Source organism: Esox lucius, chromosome 3 (assembly GCF_011004845.1).
Source record: "Esox lucius isolate fEsoLuc1 chromosome 3, fEsoLuc1.pri, whole genome shotgun sequence".
Taxonomy (NCBI): Eukaryota; Metazoa; Chordata; class Actinopteri; order Esociformes; family Esocidae; genus Esox; species Esox lucius.
The window spans coordinates 22,582,539-22,604,488 of NC_047571.1; the positions used below are offsets into that span (position 1 = coordinate 22,582,539).

General features: G+C 40.2%; 1 protein-coding gene across 1 annotated transcript in view; it reads right to left on the reverse strand.

Annotated features, from left to right (window-relative positions):
- Positions 1 to 16,515, reverse strand: part of kcnab1b (potassium voltage-gated channel, shaker-related subfamily, beta member 1 b) — a 34,524-nt gene extending 18,009 nt beyond the window's left edge. Inside the window, exons 1-2 of the mRNA XM_020042414.3 lie at positions 14,865 to 16,515; positions 1,114 to 1,157 (exon numbers count right to left, since the gene is read on the reverse strand). Of these exons, the coding sequence (XP_019897973.1) occupies positions 1,114 to 1,157; positions 14,865 to 15,094 (274 nt within the window). The 5' untranslated portion in view covers positions 15,095 to 16,515. The remainder of the gene's footprint in view (positions 1 to 1,113; positions 1,158 to 14,864) is intronic.
- Positions 16,516 to 21,950: the final 5,435 nt, after the last annotated feature.

Here is a 21,950-nt window from a genome sequence, read left to right on the forward strand (position 1 = left end):
CTTTTGACAGATGTACTTGGTCGTCACTGAAATCAATACTGAAAATAATAAAAGTTCAGAGGTGAGAAGGCGGAGACAACGGTTACTCCACCTGTTCGCAACCACTGGCCTCCAGTCTCCATTTACCCATGAATCACCACTGCTTGGCCAGCCCTGGGCAGAGCAATGTGAGTCTCTGTGTGTCTCTGTGTGACTGTTCTTCTTTTTGTTTGTTATGATGCTAACTTTGCTCCCAGGTCTTTACCGTAAAAAACTGCTGCCCCTCTGTCCTTGTCACAAAGGCCTAGCATCACCCCTTTATAAACCCCCTCACTATTTCAGCTGGGTCATTGGAGTTTCTGTACAACGTGATACATGAGTATTTTAGGTCACTTGTGTAGCGTATGTGGAGAGTATGACTTATTGTTCAAAGGTACAACAATGACTTAAGATAACACTAATATATAACGCAGCTCATGAGAACATATTGCTGCACACACACACACACACACACACAAACACACAGAGTATAAACACCAAATTGCACAGTGTCTTCCTATGCTATAATTATATATTCATGAGACAGATGAATTAAATCAGCTCTATCAAAGAGAACAGGGCCGTTTACCCCCCGGAGTGCGTAGGAAATGTGTGATAACTGTGCCTTAACACTTCGTCTCGCTGTATCTCTATCACACACACTCATTCTCTCGTGCACATCGTTACACACACACATAAATGCACCCACGCATGCAATTACACAAACATAAATCCTCTTTAAGACTACATCCTCCTGTACAGACCCCCTTAAAGACTACATCCTCCTGTACAGACCCCCTTAAAGACTACATCCTCCTGTACAGACCCACTTAAAGACTACATCCTCCTGTACAGACCCATTTTAAGACTACATCCTCCTGTACAGACCCATTTCAAGACTACATCCTCCTGTACAGACCCACTTAAAGACTACATCCTCCTGTACAGACCCATTTCAAGACTACATCCTCCTGTACAGACCCACTTAAAGACTACATCCTCCTGTACAGACCCATTTCAAGACTACATCCTCCTGTACAGACCCACTTAAAGACTACATCCTCTATTAACAATTTGTCAGTAATGTTTACTCACCAAGGCCCAAACAGGAGACACGCAAGCCTGATTTCCCCAGGTTCCTGAAGAAAACACATTGACATGATGTTATTGAGATGTTAGTGAGATTTTTGCATGTTTATGAAATTCGTAATGCACGTATGTAAGCACACAAATCCCCTAGTCTCTTGAGGATCTAACACTGGCATGCTGTTAGATGTGGTGTAAACATGAGACACGTACAAATTCACTGGAAGCTGTGCACTCTGCTGTGCACGGAGCAATGGAAAAAAGAACAGAAATTCAATTGTAATCGTAGGACTAATTAATAATAATTATTGTGCTTTTCATTTCCCTCCTCATATTTAATCAGGGGATATAATTATTGTAATGGTGACCCCTAGTGATTCAACACTTGAAAGGGAGGGTGGAATCAGCCCATGTAACACATGCCACACTCTCTGGGGCACTGTGACCTTTAGAAGGGCAACCTTGAAGATGACGTTGGGTGATTGGACCCGTTGCTTACAATAGGGAATACATTGCACGTAAACGTTAGCAATATTTATTCCTATACAACAATGAAAAATAAAACTAAGTTAATGAAAACACACAAGTCAATTTGACTAGTTTTCAGTGCATGATCTCAATAACAATGTATATACAAACCCATTAGTTTATGAACCTATGCCTACATTTGATCAGTTTGTTTTCATATTTGTCTTTTAATGACTGTAGGTTTCTACGGCTCTGAGCTGAGCGTCAGGTCCAAAATATACAAACCTAGGGTGTTCTTATACCTTGACAGTGCAGGAAGCAAAGCAGTGTTGGAAATCTATTGAAAAGCACAATCCTAATGAAACCCTGAAATTCCTTTATGAACTCTGCTTCAGTGAGGATCTCTAGCAATTTAAACGTTTTACCAACCGCCACAACCTGCATAATGAATGTCTGCTGGGATACAGTAGATTAAAGATTTAGACCTAAATCATATAACCTGGAACAGACGTATCACTGACAGATTTATTTCTCCATTCATTTGCAACTACAGTAAGTTGATTCACGTATGGGACCCATACTAATATTGGATACAGGGAAGAGCAACATTGCTTATTTATGGAGAATCATTTAGAATTGGTTTTCTTCAGATGGTACTGTAAAGCAGACCCTTTTTCAGCATATGAGATATTGTGATTATTAAGTAAGGCTTGATGTCAGGCACTGTAAGGTCAGCTAACAGATCTCAGGGTTCTCTATGGGTCTTCAATAATTGACCGCCCGTAGAACAAGATCTAGTGGTGACACGGGCAGCGTTTGTAATGTGTCTTGTGACTACAGGTGATGTCCTAATGTCCTTATGCTTCTAAAAGTGTTATTACAAATGTTAAGTTTATATATAAACCAGCAAGGGAAACAGGAAAAAAGTGCTGTGAGTGGACATTTGTGAAATAGAGTGGAAAATGTTGTGGAATTATACGAATGTATGTTTCATTGGAAATAGATAATGAGAACAACAGAAACATCTGTGTTTAGATTCTCTCTCTGTAGGTCACGCTCTGATAACCACAGAAATGTGAAATGTTTACATTACCCATCTGACATGGGGGCTCTCACGGAAACGTTATCTGTGCTATGTAGACACGGCCTTCAAGGTATATACCGGCCAGCAACCATCTGGCCGGGGAGATTGACTAAACAAGTAACAGTAGACAACTCTACTGTGGTGCTTTTTAATAATAAAAGCTTCTCTTTCTCCCTTGATTTTTGAACAGAGTACTTTCTTACATATTAAAGGCTGTGTTACTACAATATTAATACAGGATAAATACTGCCACAAATACCTCAATTGCATATGAAAGGAGTGAAAACTGTGGGTAAATAAGAAATGAAAAATTATCGCCATGTCTTCAAAATTACTTTTTGAAGACATGGCGATAACCTTTTCCACCTTTAATGTGAACTATAACGTGAACAATAAAATGGAAAAACAAACTGAAATCTTTGAGGGGGGAAATAAAAAATTAAAACCTGGTTGTATAAGTGTGCACACCTTTAAACTAATACTTTGTTGATGCACCTTTAGATTTTATTACAGCACTCAGTCTTTTTGGGTAGGAGTCTTGACGTGGCAATATTTGCCCACTCTTCTTTGCAAAAGCGCTCCAAATCTGTCAGATAGCAAGGACTTCTGTCAGATGGCACAGCCCCCCCCTTCAGATCAGGCCACAGATGTTCAATTGGATTCAGGTCTGGGCTCTGGCTGGGCCATTTCAAAACGTTAATCTTCTTCTGGTGAAGCCATGCTTTTGTGGATTTGGATGTGTGCTTTGGGTCGTTGTCGTGCTGAAAGGTGAACTTCCTCTTCATCTTCAGCTTTCTAACGGACGACTGAAGGTTTTATGCCAAAATTGCCTGGTATTTGGAACTGTTCATAATTCCCTCCACCCTGAGGCCGTGGTTCAAGTAAAACAGCCCCAAAGCATGATGCTGCCACCACCATGCTTCACTGTGGGTATGGTGTTCTTTGGGTGATGTGCAGTGTTGTTTTTGCGCCAAACATACCTTTTGGAATTATGGCCAAAAAGTTCAACCTTGGTTTCATCAGACCATAACACATTTTCCTCTGTACTTTTGGGGGACTTGATGTTTGTTTTTGCTTAGAGGTTTTTCTTTGTAAGAAAAGGCTTCTGACTTGCCACCCTACCCAATAGCCCATTCATATGAAGAATGCAGGAGATTGTTGTCACATGTAGCACACAGCCAGTACTTGCCAGAAATTCCTGCAGTTCCTTTAATGTTGCTGTGGGCCTCTTGGAAGCCTTCCTGACCAGTTTTCCTCTCGTTTTTTCATCAATTTTGGAGGGATGTCCAGTTCTTGGTAATGTCTCTGTTGTGCCATATTTTCTCCACTTGATGATGACTGTCTTCACTGTGTTCCATGGTATATCTAATGCTTTGGAAATTATTTTGTACCCTTCTCCTGACTGATATCTTTCCGCAATGAGATCCCACAGATGCTTTTGAAGTTCTCTGCGGACCATGGCTTTTGATCTGTGATGCAACTAAGAAAATGTCAGGAAACAGCTGAACTTTATTTGTGATTAATCAGAGTCACTTTAAATGATGGCAGGTGTGTAATGAGTTCTATTTAACATGAGGTGGAATGTGATTGGTTAATTTTGAACACAGCCACATTCCCAGTTATAAGAGGATGCGCACACTTATGCAACCAGGTTATTGTTTTATTTTTCATTTTTCCCCCTTGAACATTTCCGTTTGTTTTTCAATTGTTCACATTATACTGTAGGTTACATTAAAAGTGGAAAAAGTTCTGAAGTATCTTTGTCTCATTCTTTTACATAACAAAAACCTGGCATTTTCACAGGGGTGTGTAGGCCTTTTATTTCCACTGTATGTACTCTGAATATTAGGTCCAGGTATTGACCAAGTTATAGATCAAAATTCAAAATTACTCTTACTTACTGATTGAAACCTTTTCTAACGTGATAGCAGCAGCTCTGGATAATCCAGGACTACAATAACGTCTCTGGGCTGGGAAGCGTTCCATTGAGTCCTGTGAATGTCCGACTATAAATCTGTCTCGCTGTCTTTCATTATATAATACACATTTATTCATATTTTACTTACCTACAATGTTCTTTCTAGGAGCGCTGCTTATTGTACAATAATGACTGGGGGCTGTAGATTGCCATTCCTTTCCTGTAAATGAAGGGGTATGTGCATCGTCTGGAAGGCTAGCTACAATGTCTACTGAATGAGCTCAGTCTTTGGGAAGTAAAACTGCCTAAGGAGCTACAAGGCATCAGGGCCAGGGTGGAGAAACACCCCAATTACTGAACAAATTGGGACTTTAAGCCAAATAGTTGAAGGGCTGAAATGGGAAGATTACAGGTATAACCTTCTCCTATCCCCACAAGGAAAAAGGCTTTTACCAGCTAAGAGTTTATGTTTAGGGTAGAATTTGTAATTGAGGTGTTGAAGTGTTAGAGTTAGGTGTTAACGGTCAGGGGAAACATAGATTCTTAAAGTGTGTGTGTCTAGAAGAACAGATTTGGACTGGGCCATTAACATATAATACATTCAGTACAGTCAACATGCAAAACATATTGTACACTAAACACAGTTTCTTATGCATGGGTGATGCCTAAACGAAGCCTTGAAGGGAAATGTCAAATGAGTCACTTGAAGACTCCTTAATCGTACAAACCATCCTGTCACTTCACATAAACGTCTCTTGCTATCTGGCCACTCACTAGTGCTATTTTGGTCCAGGACTTAAACATCATCTGTTCAAAATATATTATCAAATTAACATCCTGTGGTACAAATTATTAAAAATGATATCACTCTGTGACAATAGTAGAATAGTGAACCCTTAAACTGACAGAGATGACAGAGATCTAACAGAGATGTGGAATAAATGGTTTCCCTGAGAAACAATTTCATTGCATTTTCTTCAAACCCAGACAAGGAAAATAACTTTGAGGGAAAATTACGAGATTAGGGGCTGCCAGCTTTGAAGTTGCAGAAAGGAAATGATCAGTGGTTAGGCTGGGATTACCTGCAATTGTCTTCCACTGACGTTTACTAGTGGAGTGAGACAAAAGGTGATGGAGAGGGTTAGGGAGAGCGAGGGAGGTTGTGAGAGAGGGTGGGGCGGTGTGTGGAGGGCAGATTGGGAGGGAAACAGTATATGGAGAAAGGAGTTGGCCATTATGGAACTAAAGTGATATAGTAACCAGGAGAGAGAAACAATGTTTCCCTTCCCAATAATTAGAATTTCACTGAATTGTGAAAGACTGGGGGAATGCGAGAGAGAGGAGGGAGGGGACAGAGACAAAAACAGAAATCAGGAAATTGAGTAATGCTGTAACTAAAAGATAGATAAAGTACAGAGGCAAAATGAGAGATACAAATGGAGAGAGATATGAGATAAACAGAGACAGAGAAAAAGAGAGAGAGAGAGAGAGAGAGAGACACAGACTCCAACATGTAGAAATTAACACGGGAGAATCTGAAAGTCCCAAGCAGATAAAACATATTCCACTGCTGTAGTATCCTATATGACACTGAATGAGAACTGCAAAATGACAGCTGCTTCCCCCACAGGGCTCGGTCAGAGTATGTGTGTGTGTGTGTGTGTGTGTGTGTGTGTGCGCGAGTGTGCATGTTATAGGCTACAATTAAAGTTTAATTCTGGGCCCCTAGTCTAGACCCTGAAGGACTTAATCAAAGGAAATGAAAGTAGGAGAGAAATGACACTCACATCCCGACTAAGCTTTTTTTGGAATGTATTACATCGATGTAGAACAAAGAAAGTTCAGATGTATCTTTAGTCTTCTATGGTTACTAATTACAAGGGTGCCCTTTATCATAGGTCTGGTTTGATTTCTGGTTATAACACATGGTAGGATCTTGCAGTCTACTGCAGCCAATTATTTTTGAAGACATACACGTGCATGATTTACTGTATCTATATGTTTATGTTATGGGAAAGGCATTTGTCTACCTCTAAGTAGTTGTTAATTGTGCTATAATTCATTCTTTTATTGCACTGCATTCTGTCTTGGCCGGTAGAGGTTGGCTATATGGTTTATCTGCCAGTCGATTATGAGATGTGTGTCCCTGGTACCCTAAAGTGTGGTCCCTATTAGAGCAATAAATCACCCTGTTGCCATTTTCCAGTCAGAGTTGGGAACTGGACTAAATAGTGTCGTATGATTGAAGGTGTATGAGGGCTTAGGTGATATGGTTGAAAGTGTCTTATAATGAAAAATCAGCAGCCTAAGGTTGGATAGCCATGCACTAGATTATAATGTAGAATGGGTATTATAACGTGACCTGAATACTTTCCCTTACTTTTAAGGGTCAGCATTTCCTCCACAGCTCCCTCCTACTGGGATTTGGCCAAAACCCATTGAGATTGTTTGATTATGTTCACATGTTTTTGGCCTGTTTCTGTGACACTGATTGTCATTGTCTTTCATGCTCACTGAAGGGCTCAGAACCGAAACAATTGTGCAGCAATAACAACTATTTGTGCAGCAAGTTTAAAAAAACTAAAACATTTGAAGCCAATTTGTAGGAGGTGTTGGTGCTGTTCTATTTTGTTATTTGGATTATTCAGTGCCTCTCAAAAATATTCAGCCCCTTGGAATGTGTGACAACATGAAATTGGAAATAGAAAGAAAATAATATATTGCATCAGTATTTACCCCCTAGTTGCCTATTTGGCACCTTTGGCAGTAATTACAGCCATGAGTCTATTTGGGTACATCTCTACCAGCTATGCACATCTAGATACAGCAATATTTTCCTATTCATCTTTGCAAAATTGTTTTAGCTCTGTCAAGTTGGATGGAGACCTTTGATGAACATCAATTTTCATCTATTTCCAAGTATTGTTAATATAATTGAAGTCTTGGCTTTGACTGGGCCACTCATCTACATTCACAGAATTGTCTCAAAGCCACTCCAGCGTTGATTTGGCTGCCTGCCTCTGGTCGTCGTTGTGCTGAATGATGAATCTTCACCCCGTCTGAGTTCCTGTGTGCTCTATCTTCTTCAAGGACATTTCTGTTTTTTGCTCCATTCATCCTTCCCTTAATTAGTATTTTTGGCCACAGATTAACAGAAAAAAGTCCATGATGTCAAAGTGAAGAATAACTACTTCAAATTCTCATAAATAAATGACAAATACAAAACAGAAATCAAGATTAAACCTATTTTGATGTTGTCACACAATAAAACGTGGAAGAATCCAAAGGGTTTTGATGGGGCGCTCTGTACTAGGACTCAGCACATGATCTGTTATACAAGGGGGAGTTGAAAGGGCTGTTTGCTTATTAGGATATACCACCACACACAGCCTATACTAGTGCACACACACACAAACAAACACACACAAACCAACACACACGAAGGGGCAACTCGGGCGTGAAGTGATAAATGACTCACACTGGGGAAATATGTCAGGGTAAGCAGAATTTATTTTCCCATTACCCTTATGTGGAAAGATAGAAAAGAGCAGGTTACGTCCATTATGGGAAAGAACCGGTTAACTCCATTACAAACACAGGTGTCACACAGGAGCCACTGTCATGGGTGAACCACACGTCCGTTACTGAATGACGGTTTTCTCCAGGGAAAAGACGAAAAAGCAAGGCGCTTCAGGTGATGTTGATTATAGTTTTAGTGTCACATCGGCGTGGAGGGAAGGACTTGGAGATGGGGGCGGTTAAGGTCTGATAAGTCACCAGTTGATTAAAACTAGGTGCCCAAAGTCAGGCCTGCTATCTGAAATGCCACCCAGCGTCATTATAATGTGATCTCATAGACCCGAGTAAAAAAAAGATGGCACTTAATAGAATATGGTGCCATTTTGGGGAGACAAAACCTACTTTCCTGGATCCTAACTGTGAATGTAAAGTCTGTGGCAGTTGGGGACTCTGGCACTCAAAGTGTCAAATGTGACCGTGATTTCTCAGTTTCCCTGAAAGTTCATTTGAAAGTTGGGTTGTTGGTGGCCGTTTCAAAACGAATACAAGTTGAAGCTTTAGGGTACTTTAGAAACTCAGACCAGGCTGGTTAGGGGGGAAATATGCAGTGATAGACCTCTTTCTTTCTGTCAGTCACACACACACACACGATCCCACTGCTGCTCTGTGATAGGCCATGGTCCAAGGCCACAGCAGCAGGGGAGTAGCCTGCCCATCTGCAGTGCAGTACTGGGCATCAGAGCATGACTATTTGAAGATCACCACACAAAATACAGTTTCTACTGGTGCACTATGGGATATTGAGTTCCGACCAGAAGGTTATAGGTTCCAGATTTAACTGTCTCTAATATCGTACCATGTAGGATGGCTTACTAAGCGTCCTCTAGTACATGGTTTAGATTCTATTAGGAAAATTGAGACAAACCTCTTAGAAACCATAAGTAAGTAATTTATGTGTGCAGCTGAGTGAAGTGTTATGATAATAGTATGTTTATAATAATACATTCTAACATTCTAGATAGTGCTTCTCATTACAAAGAGAATCGAAGACATGGTTACGAAAACTAAAACACATTTTGTTGCATGGATATCAACTCCAATATTTATGTAATCTCTCGAATCAACTGCATTACATCAAATGAAATGGTACAGATCGAAACCAACCAAATATACACAAATTGGACCTGGGAAACCACACGATTGGCCTGTTGGATTTTTTACACTCTCCACTTTATTAGATCTGACTTTTTGCTCCATTGATGGTGTAATTTTTCTACCACAATTGTCAGTTTTCCATTGACCTCTTTCACCACAAGTATGCTGGGTGCCCCCGCTTGTTTGAATTAAAATAAAAATGTTCCCATCTCCATGACAACTGTGAATTAATCTAATGGTTGTATTATCACGTTGTGGTTCTGTGTGGTCTTGCTGCTCTCACCCCTCTTGCTCTGTAGGCACACTGCTTCAGGATTACACCCTCATATACAGTGGGGAGAACAAGCATTTGATACACTGCCGATTTGGCAGGTTTTCCCACTTATAAAGCATGTAGAAATCTGTCATTTTTATCATAGGTACTCTTCAACTGTGAATGACGGAATCTAAAACAAAAATCCAGAAAATCACATTGTATGATTTTTAAGTAAATAATTTGCATTTTATTGCATGACATAAGTATTTGATACATCAGAAAAGCAGAACTTAATATTTGGTACAGAAACCTTTGTTTGCAATTACAGAGATCATACGTTTCCTGTAGTTCTTGACCAGGTTTGCACACACTGCAGCAGGGATTTTGGCCCACTCCTCCATACAAACCTTCTCCAGATCCTTCAGGTTTCGGGCCTGTCCCTCCAAAGATTTTCTATAGGGTTCAGGTCTGGAGACTGGCTAGGCCACTCCAGGACCTTGAGATGCTTCTTACGGAGCCACTCCTTAGTTGCCCTGGCTGTGTTTCAGGTCGTTGTCATGCTGGAAGACCCAGCCACGACCCATCTTCAATGCTCTTACTGAGGGAAGGAGGTTGTTGGCCAAGATCTCACGATACATGGCCCCATCCATCCTCCCCTCAATACGGTGCAGTCGTCCTGTCCCCTTTGCAGAAAAGCATCCCCAAAGAATGATGTTTCCACCTCCATGCTTCCCGGTTAGGATGGTGTTCTTGGGGTTGTACTCATCCTTCTTCTTCCTCCAAACATGGCGAGTGGAGTTTAGACCAAAAAGCTCTATTTTTGTCTCATCAGATCACATGACCTTGCGTGCGCTGCAGGATTTTAATCCATGATGGCGTAGTGTGTTACTAATGGTTTTCTTTGAGACTGTGGTCCCAGCTCTCTTCAGGTCATTGACCAGGTCCTGCTGTGTAGTTCTGGGCTGATCCCTCACCTTCCTCATGATCATTGATGCCCCACGAGGTGAGATCTTGCATGGAGCCCCAGACCGAGGGAGATTGATCATCATCTTGAACTTCTTCCATTTTCTAATAATTGCGGCAACAGTTGTTCCCTTCTCACCAAGCTGCTTGCCTGTTGTCCTGTAGCCCATCCCAGCCTTGTGCAGGTCTACAATTGTATCCCTGATGTCCTTACACAGCTCTCTGGTCTTGGCCATTGTGGAGAGGTTGGAGTCTGTTTGATTGAGTGTGTGGACAGGTGTCTTTTATACAGGTAACGAGTTCAAACAGGTGCAGTTAATACAGGTAATGAATAGAGAACAGGAGGGCTTCTTAAAGAAAAATGAACATGTCTGTGAGAGCCGGAATTCTTACTGGTTGGTAGGTGATCAAATACTTAATACTAGTTGAAGTGTACCTATGATAAAAATTACAGACCTCTACATGCTTTGTAAGTAGGAAAACCTGCAGAATCGGCAGTGTATCACATACTTGTTCTCCCCACTGTATCTTTCAATGTGGCATATGAAAGGCAGAGCGGGAGGGCCACAAACACACCCACACACACATACACACACACGCACACATACTGTGATGAACTCACACAGGCACACAAACACATTTACAATCCTCAGCAAAACATTTATGTGCAGCATAGAGATAGACAAAGGAGGTTTAAAATCTGAGATCTAACTGTGTTATGTTTCCTTTAACTGTGGTCTTATGTTCTCTTCCAGTAAGATTAGCAAGAAGGGAGAGGCAGCAAGAGAAAGAAGCAGAAGGAGAGAGAAAAAGAGAGAAAGTTAGAAAGTGATAGAAGCAGAAAGAGCAAGGAAGAAAGAGGCTAATAGAGACAGAGAAACTAATTAAAGCGAGGCAGTAAAAGAAAGAGAGAAATACAAATAGAGAGGCAGAATGAGTTATGAAATGAAAGTACATAAAGGACTAAAAATGGAAAAGAAAACGGTATGCCAAAATCCTAATAAAACACTAACACATTATCATGATATACATGATATATGTTTTAAGTATATTTCATTATATTGAACTTAGAGTTACAGCAAATTTTTTGGTCAACAATACTCCAGTCAAGCCTTTTTAGAAAAGTCACATTCAAATTGACATTTGCCATTTCAATGTTGTTATGGAAACTGGTGTAGAGATGTCATAAATCTAGCAGTAACAACAGTTACAAGTATCAAATGTTTCTCCAATGCAGAGAGTCCACTTAATCACTGGCAATTCTCAACAGTGAATACAAAAAAAAACAATTAAACATTAAATAGCTGTCAGTTATTTCTTCCACTATGTGCATTACCTCACATAAGCATTTTACAGGAATATAATTAAACCTGCATAGCATTAAATCTCAAAGGTTATTTGGAAACGTAGTCAAATAGCATATGGTTGAATACTTGTTAATACTGCATACAAAAAAGCCAACTTCATTTTGCCATAAAGAAGAAACGATAACATCCTCTTCCACCTAAAGCAACAACGTATAGCTCATTTATCAACACTGTTTATGCCATTAATAAGTATGCTTACTTCTGCTGTCCAGGCACTGGTACTTAGTTATATATAATGATATCATCCACTAACTCTCTATCCCTCAATATTTAATGAATGAATGCGCTACAAGTCATGAAATAGGAAACATTACCATTCCATGCACTTGTAGCGTTGCTAGGGAATCATTGTTTCATAGCATGTCATAACATGGTCTTAACCTGTCATAACAGCAGAAATATGTTTTCATGACTTGTCGTAATGGTGTAATGACACTGTCCATATATATTGCATAATCTTATTGTAGTTCTTGGTTATGAGACCCAAACAATAGTACAAATCACATAAGGGAAATCATTCCAATACACCTTAGCACACCTGTAAACATGTATTGATTACATTATACTGAAATCTGGCAATTTGTAACTGTGCACACATTGATGTGATTTATAAATAAAATAAATATAAATATATCTGCTTTTGCTTTTTTGTCTTGGTCAGGTCATTTTATTAATATTGTAGGTTTCACACATGTTGACTAGTCAAGGCAATTCATGTTAGTGTTGATTTATAGCATGTTAGAACATCTTGCAGGTATTATTACAATCCTGTGTTATGTCCCTTGGAATAGCTAAAAATACTTTTGGACACTGACCATTTTGATCATATAATAATGCCACTTACCCTTAAGTCAGTCATCAGTCAGAGGGTCTTTTATCTTCACCCTGACACATGTCCTCGGTACAGTAACAGAGAGTTATGGTACATGTCTGATACCAGTAACCTGAATAAGGTTTTCATAGGTATTTGGAGGTGTCTTAATGATCCATAAAATAATGCGGTATTTGTAACAACACGTACAATATCTTTTTCAGACCCCTTCACGTACTTCAGATTTTGTAAAATGATTTTGTTAATGTCAATTTATTCACAATATCCCATAATGACAAAAAAACTAATCTTTTTTTTCAATCTTTTTGAAATAAATAAATACTAATAAATATCTCCTCTACATAAGCACTCAGACTCTTTATTCAGTACTTTGTAGAAACACCTTTGGCAGCATTTCCATCGTTGATTCATCTTAGATAGGCATTGCCTCTACTAGCTTTGCACACCTGGATTTGGGCAATTCCTCCCATTCTTCCTTGCATATCCTCTCAAACTCAATTAGATTTGATGAAGAGCGTCTATGATCTGTGATAGTTTTCCTCACAGATGTTCAGTAGCGTTCAAGTCCAGGCTTTAGCTTGTCACCTTAAGCACAATCACAGACCTGTGCTGAAGGAATTCCAGTGTTTACTTGGGTGTGTGCCTAAGGTTGTTGTTGTGCTGTAAGATTAATCTTTGCGCCAATTTGACGTCTTGTGCGCTCTGTCTCAGGTTGTATTCAATGACCTCTCTGTAATTGTCTCCAGTCATCATTCTCTCAGTCCTGACCAGTTTCCCAGTCCCAGCCACTGAGAAGCATCCCCATAGCATGATGCTCCCATCACCATGTTTCAGGGATGGTATTTGCCAGGTAATGAATGATGCCTTGTTTTCGCCAGATGTAGTTCTTGGCATTCAAGCCTAAAAGTTTGATTTTGATTACATCAGGGACTTTATTTGCAAACTCCAGACGGTGTCAGAGATCTATGGATTGACTTTAGGATTTCATAACTTGATTTCCCATTTACAGGTATTGTTGTACAATGCATTTTATAGACAGGTGTGTGCTTATATAAATCATGTCCAATCAATAAAATGTACAACAGGTGGAGGTGGACTCCAACCAAGTTCTAGAGACATCTCACTGATGATCAAAGGACATAGGATGCATCTGAGCTCAACTTGCAGTGTCATGGCAAAGGGTCTTTATAATTTTCAATAAATTGGCACCAATCTAAAAAACATGTACAAAAAATGCGGACATATTATAAAGCAAGTCAATAACACATCAAAATAAGGAGAAAGTGTAGGGGTCAGAATATTTTTCGTAGGCACTGTATTCATGACAATCAAAGAAAGTTCTGTCGGTTGTTATCTATGTTATGTGATGGTTATGAACATAACCCAATTGTTTGCTTACAGTACAGCTCTAAAATGAATAAAATGTTAACAAACTAAGAATATATAAACCTTATATAAAGTACTTTTTTATGTTGTGGTGGTTACACTTAATTAATGTTCCCACACCTGCAGGCGGATTTAAGTACCACTGACTGAGTACAAGAACCCATCATTAAGGGATAGCAATCAGTAACAGAACATATTGTCTTTGCGTCTTGTACTGTCTTGTACTCCACTGAGAGGTGGAGATCATTACATACAATTACACTGATCTATATGTATAAACACACCAAACGTACAAGACAGCGCAGTAATCCTAAACACTTAAAAACTCTAGACCTCTAGATGCAAGGATTCTTTAGCTAAGCCGTAATCAACGTTTTATTAAAACTACATTTAACTGTATGATTGAGCAACTTATCTATAACAATGAACCGTAAAAACTCGAATTCATTACTTAAGTATCAATAACTTCTTAATGAAACGTGTCCACTATTTCAGCAATTGGCTTTATTCAAGTTGGCTTAAACGCTTTCAATTTCCACAGAGTACAAATCTTATAAAGTGGTTAGTGCTTAAATGAATCCCTCTACTACCTCTACGAAAGTTCAACGAGATTTTAGAAGACATTGTTTACAGAGAAATGTGTTCAGTTTCTTGTTAAAGTTTTAGATCTGTTTTTCTTTAATCAATGACCAGATGTGCACAAAAATAACCAAGGCTTATTTGTGAGACCTCGGTTTCAGTGTGGCTTAAAAATAAAGTTCAATAAAAAAATTCAGTTCAGTAAAACAAACAACAGTAACGGATCTACATACCGGTACTTCATGCCCGTGAGCTTGGCGGTGGATTCCTTGAGGTTGTGGTGGTAGCAGTTGGTAAAGGAGCCCAGGCTCCGTGCAATGAGTGCCACGGTACGGAAGCGTGCCCGCGCCTTGCTGGCCGTGTTGGGGCTGGTGGCGTTCTGCTTGCTGTGCCCTCCATTCCCCGGGGGTCTCAGACCTCCTCTACCCCCATCCTGGTCTGAACATGCAAACGAAACCTGCATGCCGGCAGTGACGGCTGGGGCTTGTCCTGTCTTGCTCCCGTCTTCACGGGGCTCCAGGTGTCTGGACGGTCTCTCCTTAACTGATCCCCTTGGTCTTAAGGTCAGTCAGGTCGGTCCAATGTTTGGGAGTTGGTGGTTTGGTGTCTTCTTGATTTTTGGTGCAGGGGGGGTTTCAGTATCTGTTTGAGATTAGAGCCCTATGATTCAAAATGCTCCTCCTGTGTAATTTTACCAGCGGCAAAGCTGATAAGAAAAACATGCTCCTGTTGCGATTGCTGGAGTCCGACTGTGTGAGAGTGGGGGGAGACTGAATAGGAGGAGGGCATGGGAAAGAAGACAGTTTAACAGATTATGTCCAAGAAGTCACGGTCTGTGTTTTCAGTGTGAAGAGGAACAGGTGTGTGTGTGTCCAAGTGTTTGTGGGCTTGCTTGTGTCAGTGGTTCTGTGCTTTAGAAAGGAGCAAGACCCCTGCAGCCGGTCTGCATTTCCCTCTCTCTCCTTTCTTCAGTTTTTTTTTTCCTTCTGCATGGGGACTGCAGCTCCTCTCAGTAAGCTGTTCCACGCCAGCCAATGCCTGTAAATGTTCATGTGAGAAATGATGCCCCAGTTCCCTCTGATGTCGTCTGCCTTCCTCCCTTTATCTCTTGCTCTTCATCCACTTCTCCTTCGTGTTCTTTCTCTCAATCTGCCTCTTTCTCATTTGTGGGTTATCCCTCTTCCTGTCCCTTCCTCCCTTCCTCTCAGGCCAGTCTCAGGAGGCTCCCTTGGGACAGAGGCTCTATATTTGTGGGGTCTCCCTCCCGCTCCAACGTCATCTATGTCCTCCTGTCAAGAACCATGACTGGGACTGCAAGACTTGCAGAGCCAACCACACAGAAGCCTTTACTCTCCCAGCCACACTACAACCAAATCTTCACAGTGCAACACACACCAACACTCTCACTCTCACTCACAGTCTTTAGTCTTCTAAATGTCACACATTAAGACTCGCCAGCATGGACTCTAACACACATGAACAGCATAGACTTAACATGCAGAGGCAGGGTTACAACAAGCCTGATGTCAAAAACGGTTGATCGTCCTTAAACTTCAAGGAGAAGCAAGCCAAGCCGTGAGGAAAACAGGAGTCCCGTGAAGACTTGGATCCCACCGGGACAGTTTGTAGCATAGACAGCTGATGCGCAAGCTTCCTGGCCAGAGAGGTCCGGCATTTAAGTCCTCCGTTCCAAAGAGAAAGGGACTTCCAGGGCTCTCCGCAGGACAGCGTACTGAAAGCGCGCCGTTTGATACCGACACCCCAGCATAAAAGTGGATGAGCTACGAGGAGGAGGGAAAAGGAGGATGCATAATCCTTCTTTTCTGGAAGGAGAGGACAAGCATACAATGAAAGGAGGAGTGAGGAGCTGAGCCGGAACATGTGGTGGTGAGAGCGAGCGAGGGAATGAATGACGGGTTGGGGGTGGGGTGGGCTGGGGTGGGGGGGGGGGGTAAGCCTGCTGCCTCTAAATGACTGGATGTAATAACTGCAGTCTTTTCTGACTAGCGACAGAGACAGGGAAGACAACACAGCGTGGAAGTGAGTTAAGAGTCTGAGTAGTGCATATGTACGTGTGTGTCTGTGTTTGTGTGTGTGTATGTGTGTATCAGAAAAGCATTTTATGAGGTACATGCTCATATATATTAAAAGTCTGTCCTATTTCACAGTACTGTGTCTACTGCACACAATATACTTAAACTAAATACTGAACTGATTGTAAGTCTTTGGTAATTGATTCAGTCTGTAACTCTACTCTTTGAAACAAGAAACATTTGCTTGCATATGTAGCTGTCACCAGCAAAAACAGTACTATGAAATAGAGAGTGATGCCACTGTTTTCCATTACTATGCCCTCTGTCCTGCGTGCTCCTTGTCTCCAGCCACCCTCACAGACCCCTGATGTGACGATGCAGGTTTTTACAGTTCATTGAGCGCAAGCAAACCCCAGGGCCATGGCGGATCTTATTTATTTCCTCAATGAAATCGTTTGATAACTCTTGAGTTGCTGTTGCATTCACTAGATATTATCCCTAACGTATGGTGCTGAATGAAAGATCTCCAGTAGAAAATATAAAAAAATCTGTGTATGAAGTCATGTGTAGACAATGAATGAAGTCATGTGTGGATAACATATACATGTCTGGGGAGTTTTTTAACATTCTACAGTATTTCTGTATTTAATTAGTAATTTTTTTTTTACCATTCAACAAGTCATTCATCTTGTGTATACTGTTGTACTGTACTTCCTACAACAGAACTCAGTGGGAAAATGAAAAATAATCATGAACCAATGAATCATGGCGCAAAAAGTGCGTAAAGGTGAAAACTGAACAAATGTTTTCACATCAAACATGCCTTCTTTTGTCTTCATAACCAGTCAATAGAGAAATACAAATGAATACACAGAACAACGTAAATGCTGTAAAAAATTACTATATGCAAGAAAAAGACAAACACAACATAAACACTAAATTAAATGAGATACATTCCAGAACCTACTCTGGAGGCTTCAACAGGTGCAATAATCAGGAGCTAGGTGGAAAAGAAATGTCAAGCTTAAGGGTCTTTTGTAATTCGAGGCATGTAGGATATGGTTCTTATCTACAGGCTTGGAATAAAAAGTAATAGACAAGGAACCAAAGTCATGGCACACAAGGTTATCAAGATCTGCTGTGAACTTCCAGAAAGTCATCAAAGACTTGTGGGAACCCTTCCAAACATAAAACATAAAAAAGTATATATATATATATATATATATATATATATACACACACACAGTATACTACATATATACATATCTAGATTTCTTTTAACATATTTATATTTTTCAAAGAAAAGGTATTTCTTTATTTTTACTAATTTCCACATTGTAGTGTAATAGTGAATAATTCAAAACTATGAAAGAACACATATGAAATCATGTAATAACCAAAAAGGTGTTAAAGGAATCAAAATACTTTGGTTTGATCACAGCTTTGGACAGTCTTGGCATTCTCTCCACCAACTTTATGAGGTAGTCACCTGAAATGGATTTCAATGAATGTGTACCGTGTTAAAAGTTAAATAACTTATAGAATAATGTAGATTTTTACTTCTTCTTCTAGCGGCCTACCAACAATGGGCAGAGCTGAGTTTTATTATAATACCCTGCAGAAGTGGAATGTGCTGCAAAATAAGCTCAAGCTTGCATGCCTTGTGTATTGAAGCATATGCTTAGTTTCGCCTTAGGAAAAGATTAATGGGGCTGCGTTGATTTATAATATGGCTCTGTGCTTGCATGTTGAAATGTTTTTGTTTCATGTTGTTCATGCTATTTAATTTTTTGTTGGAATATTATGCATCCAGGGCACACTTGCAGAAGGAAAACAGTTCTCAGTGTTTCTTTGCGTCTAAGTAAAAAAAAAAGACATGCGAAAGCCTTTCAGAGAGACTGTCCAGTTATCGTTCGTAGAGGTCGAACACAGCGCTCAGAAGCTTGCCCCTCACATGCCTCAATGCCTGTGAGCCCAAATGTCTGTCTTGTCCAACCCATTTAAAAGTATGTCACTCAAACGCGTCCAATAGATCTGACACATTCTATGTCGGATTACTCCCCATTGGGCAACGATGGCTCTGATTACCCTCCAGCTTACTACTATTACTGCAGTGGAATCTATAAATGAGTTGTGGACCAGATGGCAAAGATTAGACTGTATGTCACAGACAGAGACAGGGCGCATGTAGAAACTGTGATAAGCACCCAGGGGAACATGATGGTGCACAATTAGGTGGTTAGGAAAAGGCGACATAATGTACATACACACAAAGACCAGTGTTTTGAATCATTTCATTGGTTCCTACAGTAGCTTGCATTTTATTGTAGTCAATTTAATTCTCGGCACAGATTGCACTGCAAACCATGCAGCTGAGTTGTTACCAGTTGTGTAGGCCAGACTTGAGTACAGAACAGGGCGTTCGTTCTAAGATAAACATCAACGTGGAAACCTGGATTTTTATTTAGCGTTCAGCAGGATCCAGGATTATTGCTATCTGAAACTCCCCGATAAAAGAACAGAACGTAAAGGGTTAAACCACCCAAACCCACACATTTCTGTGCAAAACATTGTTAAATAATTCAAATATATGAAAACAACATATTTTTATGACATTTTCTGGCATTTAATAGTTATAACAGGTTAGCAACCAATATGTTCAATTTGTTCAAGTGTTCTGTCGAGTACAAAATTCCCACTACAATTTTCTCTTAAGACAGACTGGCTAGGTATACGTTTAACTAAATGGCTAGATAGCAAAAAAAAATTATCTACACGATAATGCCAAAGTCAATGTCAGAATCTGACTTGTTTATGTAGATGTACATTCGCTTAAAGAAACAACACTATCTATTTAGGAGTTTTTTTTTTATTAAGAAGTGTTTTTATCTCATATCTGTGTTAATCAGTTTTGCCAGGTTCAGCTGAAAGTTCCAGATCAATGACCTTCCAAAACCCACCAAAACAAGCCCAATTTTGTGGGACTATGGAATAAATGGAAACACTAAAGCAGGGAGCCAGTGTGGGAAGTAGGCAAGCTGTTTGCTTCAACATAGAAAAACATTTATATAATTTAATGGTTCACTATCTGACTTTGAGGAAATGTGCATTTAAAGATACTGTCATGATACATATGGATGTGTTCTACACTAGTACTGTACCCTCTACTGGCTGATGATGTATTATGATCACTGGACTATTTCCACCTATTAATATCCTGATTACTTGAATTTTTGTCAAATTTGTACATTTGTAGTTTGGACCTAGTTTGGAATATAAAAGGTTGAACCTCTCTACCCTCACTTTTCCTCTCACTATCTCTCTCCTTCTCCGACTCCCCCTTCTCTTATCCCACAGCCTGTCTGTCTCTTGATAAATCATCATTCAACATGGCTCTCCTTGTCTCTACCCCTCCAGACCATAGTAATCCCATATGTTGTGGATGAGCTTGGGAGCTGAAGTCATTGTTAATATACAGAGCTTGTCCAGATGGACAGTGGTGTCTTTCCTCTGTGTATCTTTGGGCATGTGGAGGATTCATGTCAGATTAATGTTATGGTTATAATTTTAATGTTATGGTTATTTTTGCCATCATTGTCACCACCACCATCTACATTATTATTACCATTGTTGTCACCACCACCATCTGCATTATTATTATTATCATTGTCACCACCACCATCTACATTATTATTACCATTGTTGTCACCACCACCATCTACATTATTATTATCATCATTGTCACCACCACCATCTACATTGTAATTATCATCATTGTCACCCCCCCACCATCTTCATTATCATTGTCATCATTGTAACCACCAATCCTACTGATGACAGACTTCTGATGACTTTTAATGATAACAGTCTGCTGATAACAGTCTACTGATTAAATTCTGCTGATGACAGTCTGCTGATAACAGTCTACTGATGAAATTCTGCTGATGACAGTCTGCTGATAACAGTCTACTGATGAAATTCTGCTGATGACAGTTTACTGATAACATTCTAATGGTGACGTTCTAGTGATGACAGACTACCGATGACAGACTACTGATGACAGTCTGCTTATGACAGTCTACTGATGTCAGTCTATTGAAAACATGGTAATGGTGACATTCTAGTGGTGACAGACTACCGATGGCAGTCTGCTGATGACAGTCTATAGCTTTTAACTGACCTCTTTCCTTCTCCTGTTCTCTTCTGATCTCATGTTTTATTTCTCTATTTCTCTCCCTTTGTCTTTCTCTCAATCCACCACAGAATGGGCCAGTGACAGTCACCTTCCCCCCGGCACGGTCCTACATCAGAAGGCACTGAAGTATACAGGATAGATAATCGCTGGTCGTCGTAAGAAGTCTACTCTCACATCTCATTCTCCCATAATGTAGACACCACCCATTGTATATACACTGTAGATTTTATGTGAGTCCCTAGTTTATCACTATCAGAACCACAACACCAAGTACAGTTTTTCTGAATGTTCTATAGGAAGATTAAATCAGATTCTGATTCACTTCTTCTCTCGTTCTCCCCCCTCTTGCTCTCTCTCTAACTGTCTTACTGTCCCTCGTCTTCAGAGGTAGGTGACGTCAGCCCAACATGCCATCAGGGACAGGCTTCCTTCCCTCCACAACATACATTCAGTCCATACTTCTGTACCACGCGTATTATGGACACTGGACACTTTCCATTTATTAATATCCTGATAACTTGAACTTGAATTTTTTTGTCAAATTTGGCATTTGGACTTTCTCTTTATTATTTTATGTTGGTTGATTTAATTAACCTAATGCATTGTTTAGGAGTGGTGCGTTTCACTACGCCTGCAACAACATCTGTATGTGTGGGGAATATAAAAGGTTGAACCTCTCTACCCTCACTTTTCCTCTCACTATCTCTCTCCTTCTCCGACTCCCCCTTCTCTTATCCCACAGCCTGTCTGTCTCTTGATAAATCATCATTCGACATGGCTCTCCTTGTCTCTACCCCTCCAGACCATAGTAATCCCATATGTTGTGGATGAGCTTGGGAGCTGAAGTCATTGTTAATATACAGAGCTTGTCCAGATGGACAGTGGTGTCTTTCCTCTGTGTATCTTTGGGCATGTGGGAGGATTCATGTCAGATTAATGTTATGGTTATAATGAACGCAAATGATACAAGGATTCAACTGTATTATCTTCATCATTCGAAACTCCCATCAAAAAAACTAAAAAAACACTGCTTTCTTTTTTCCCTGTCTGCTGTTCTGCCATGGCCAGACTTTTTTGAATGGTTAGCATGG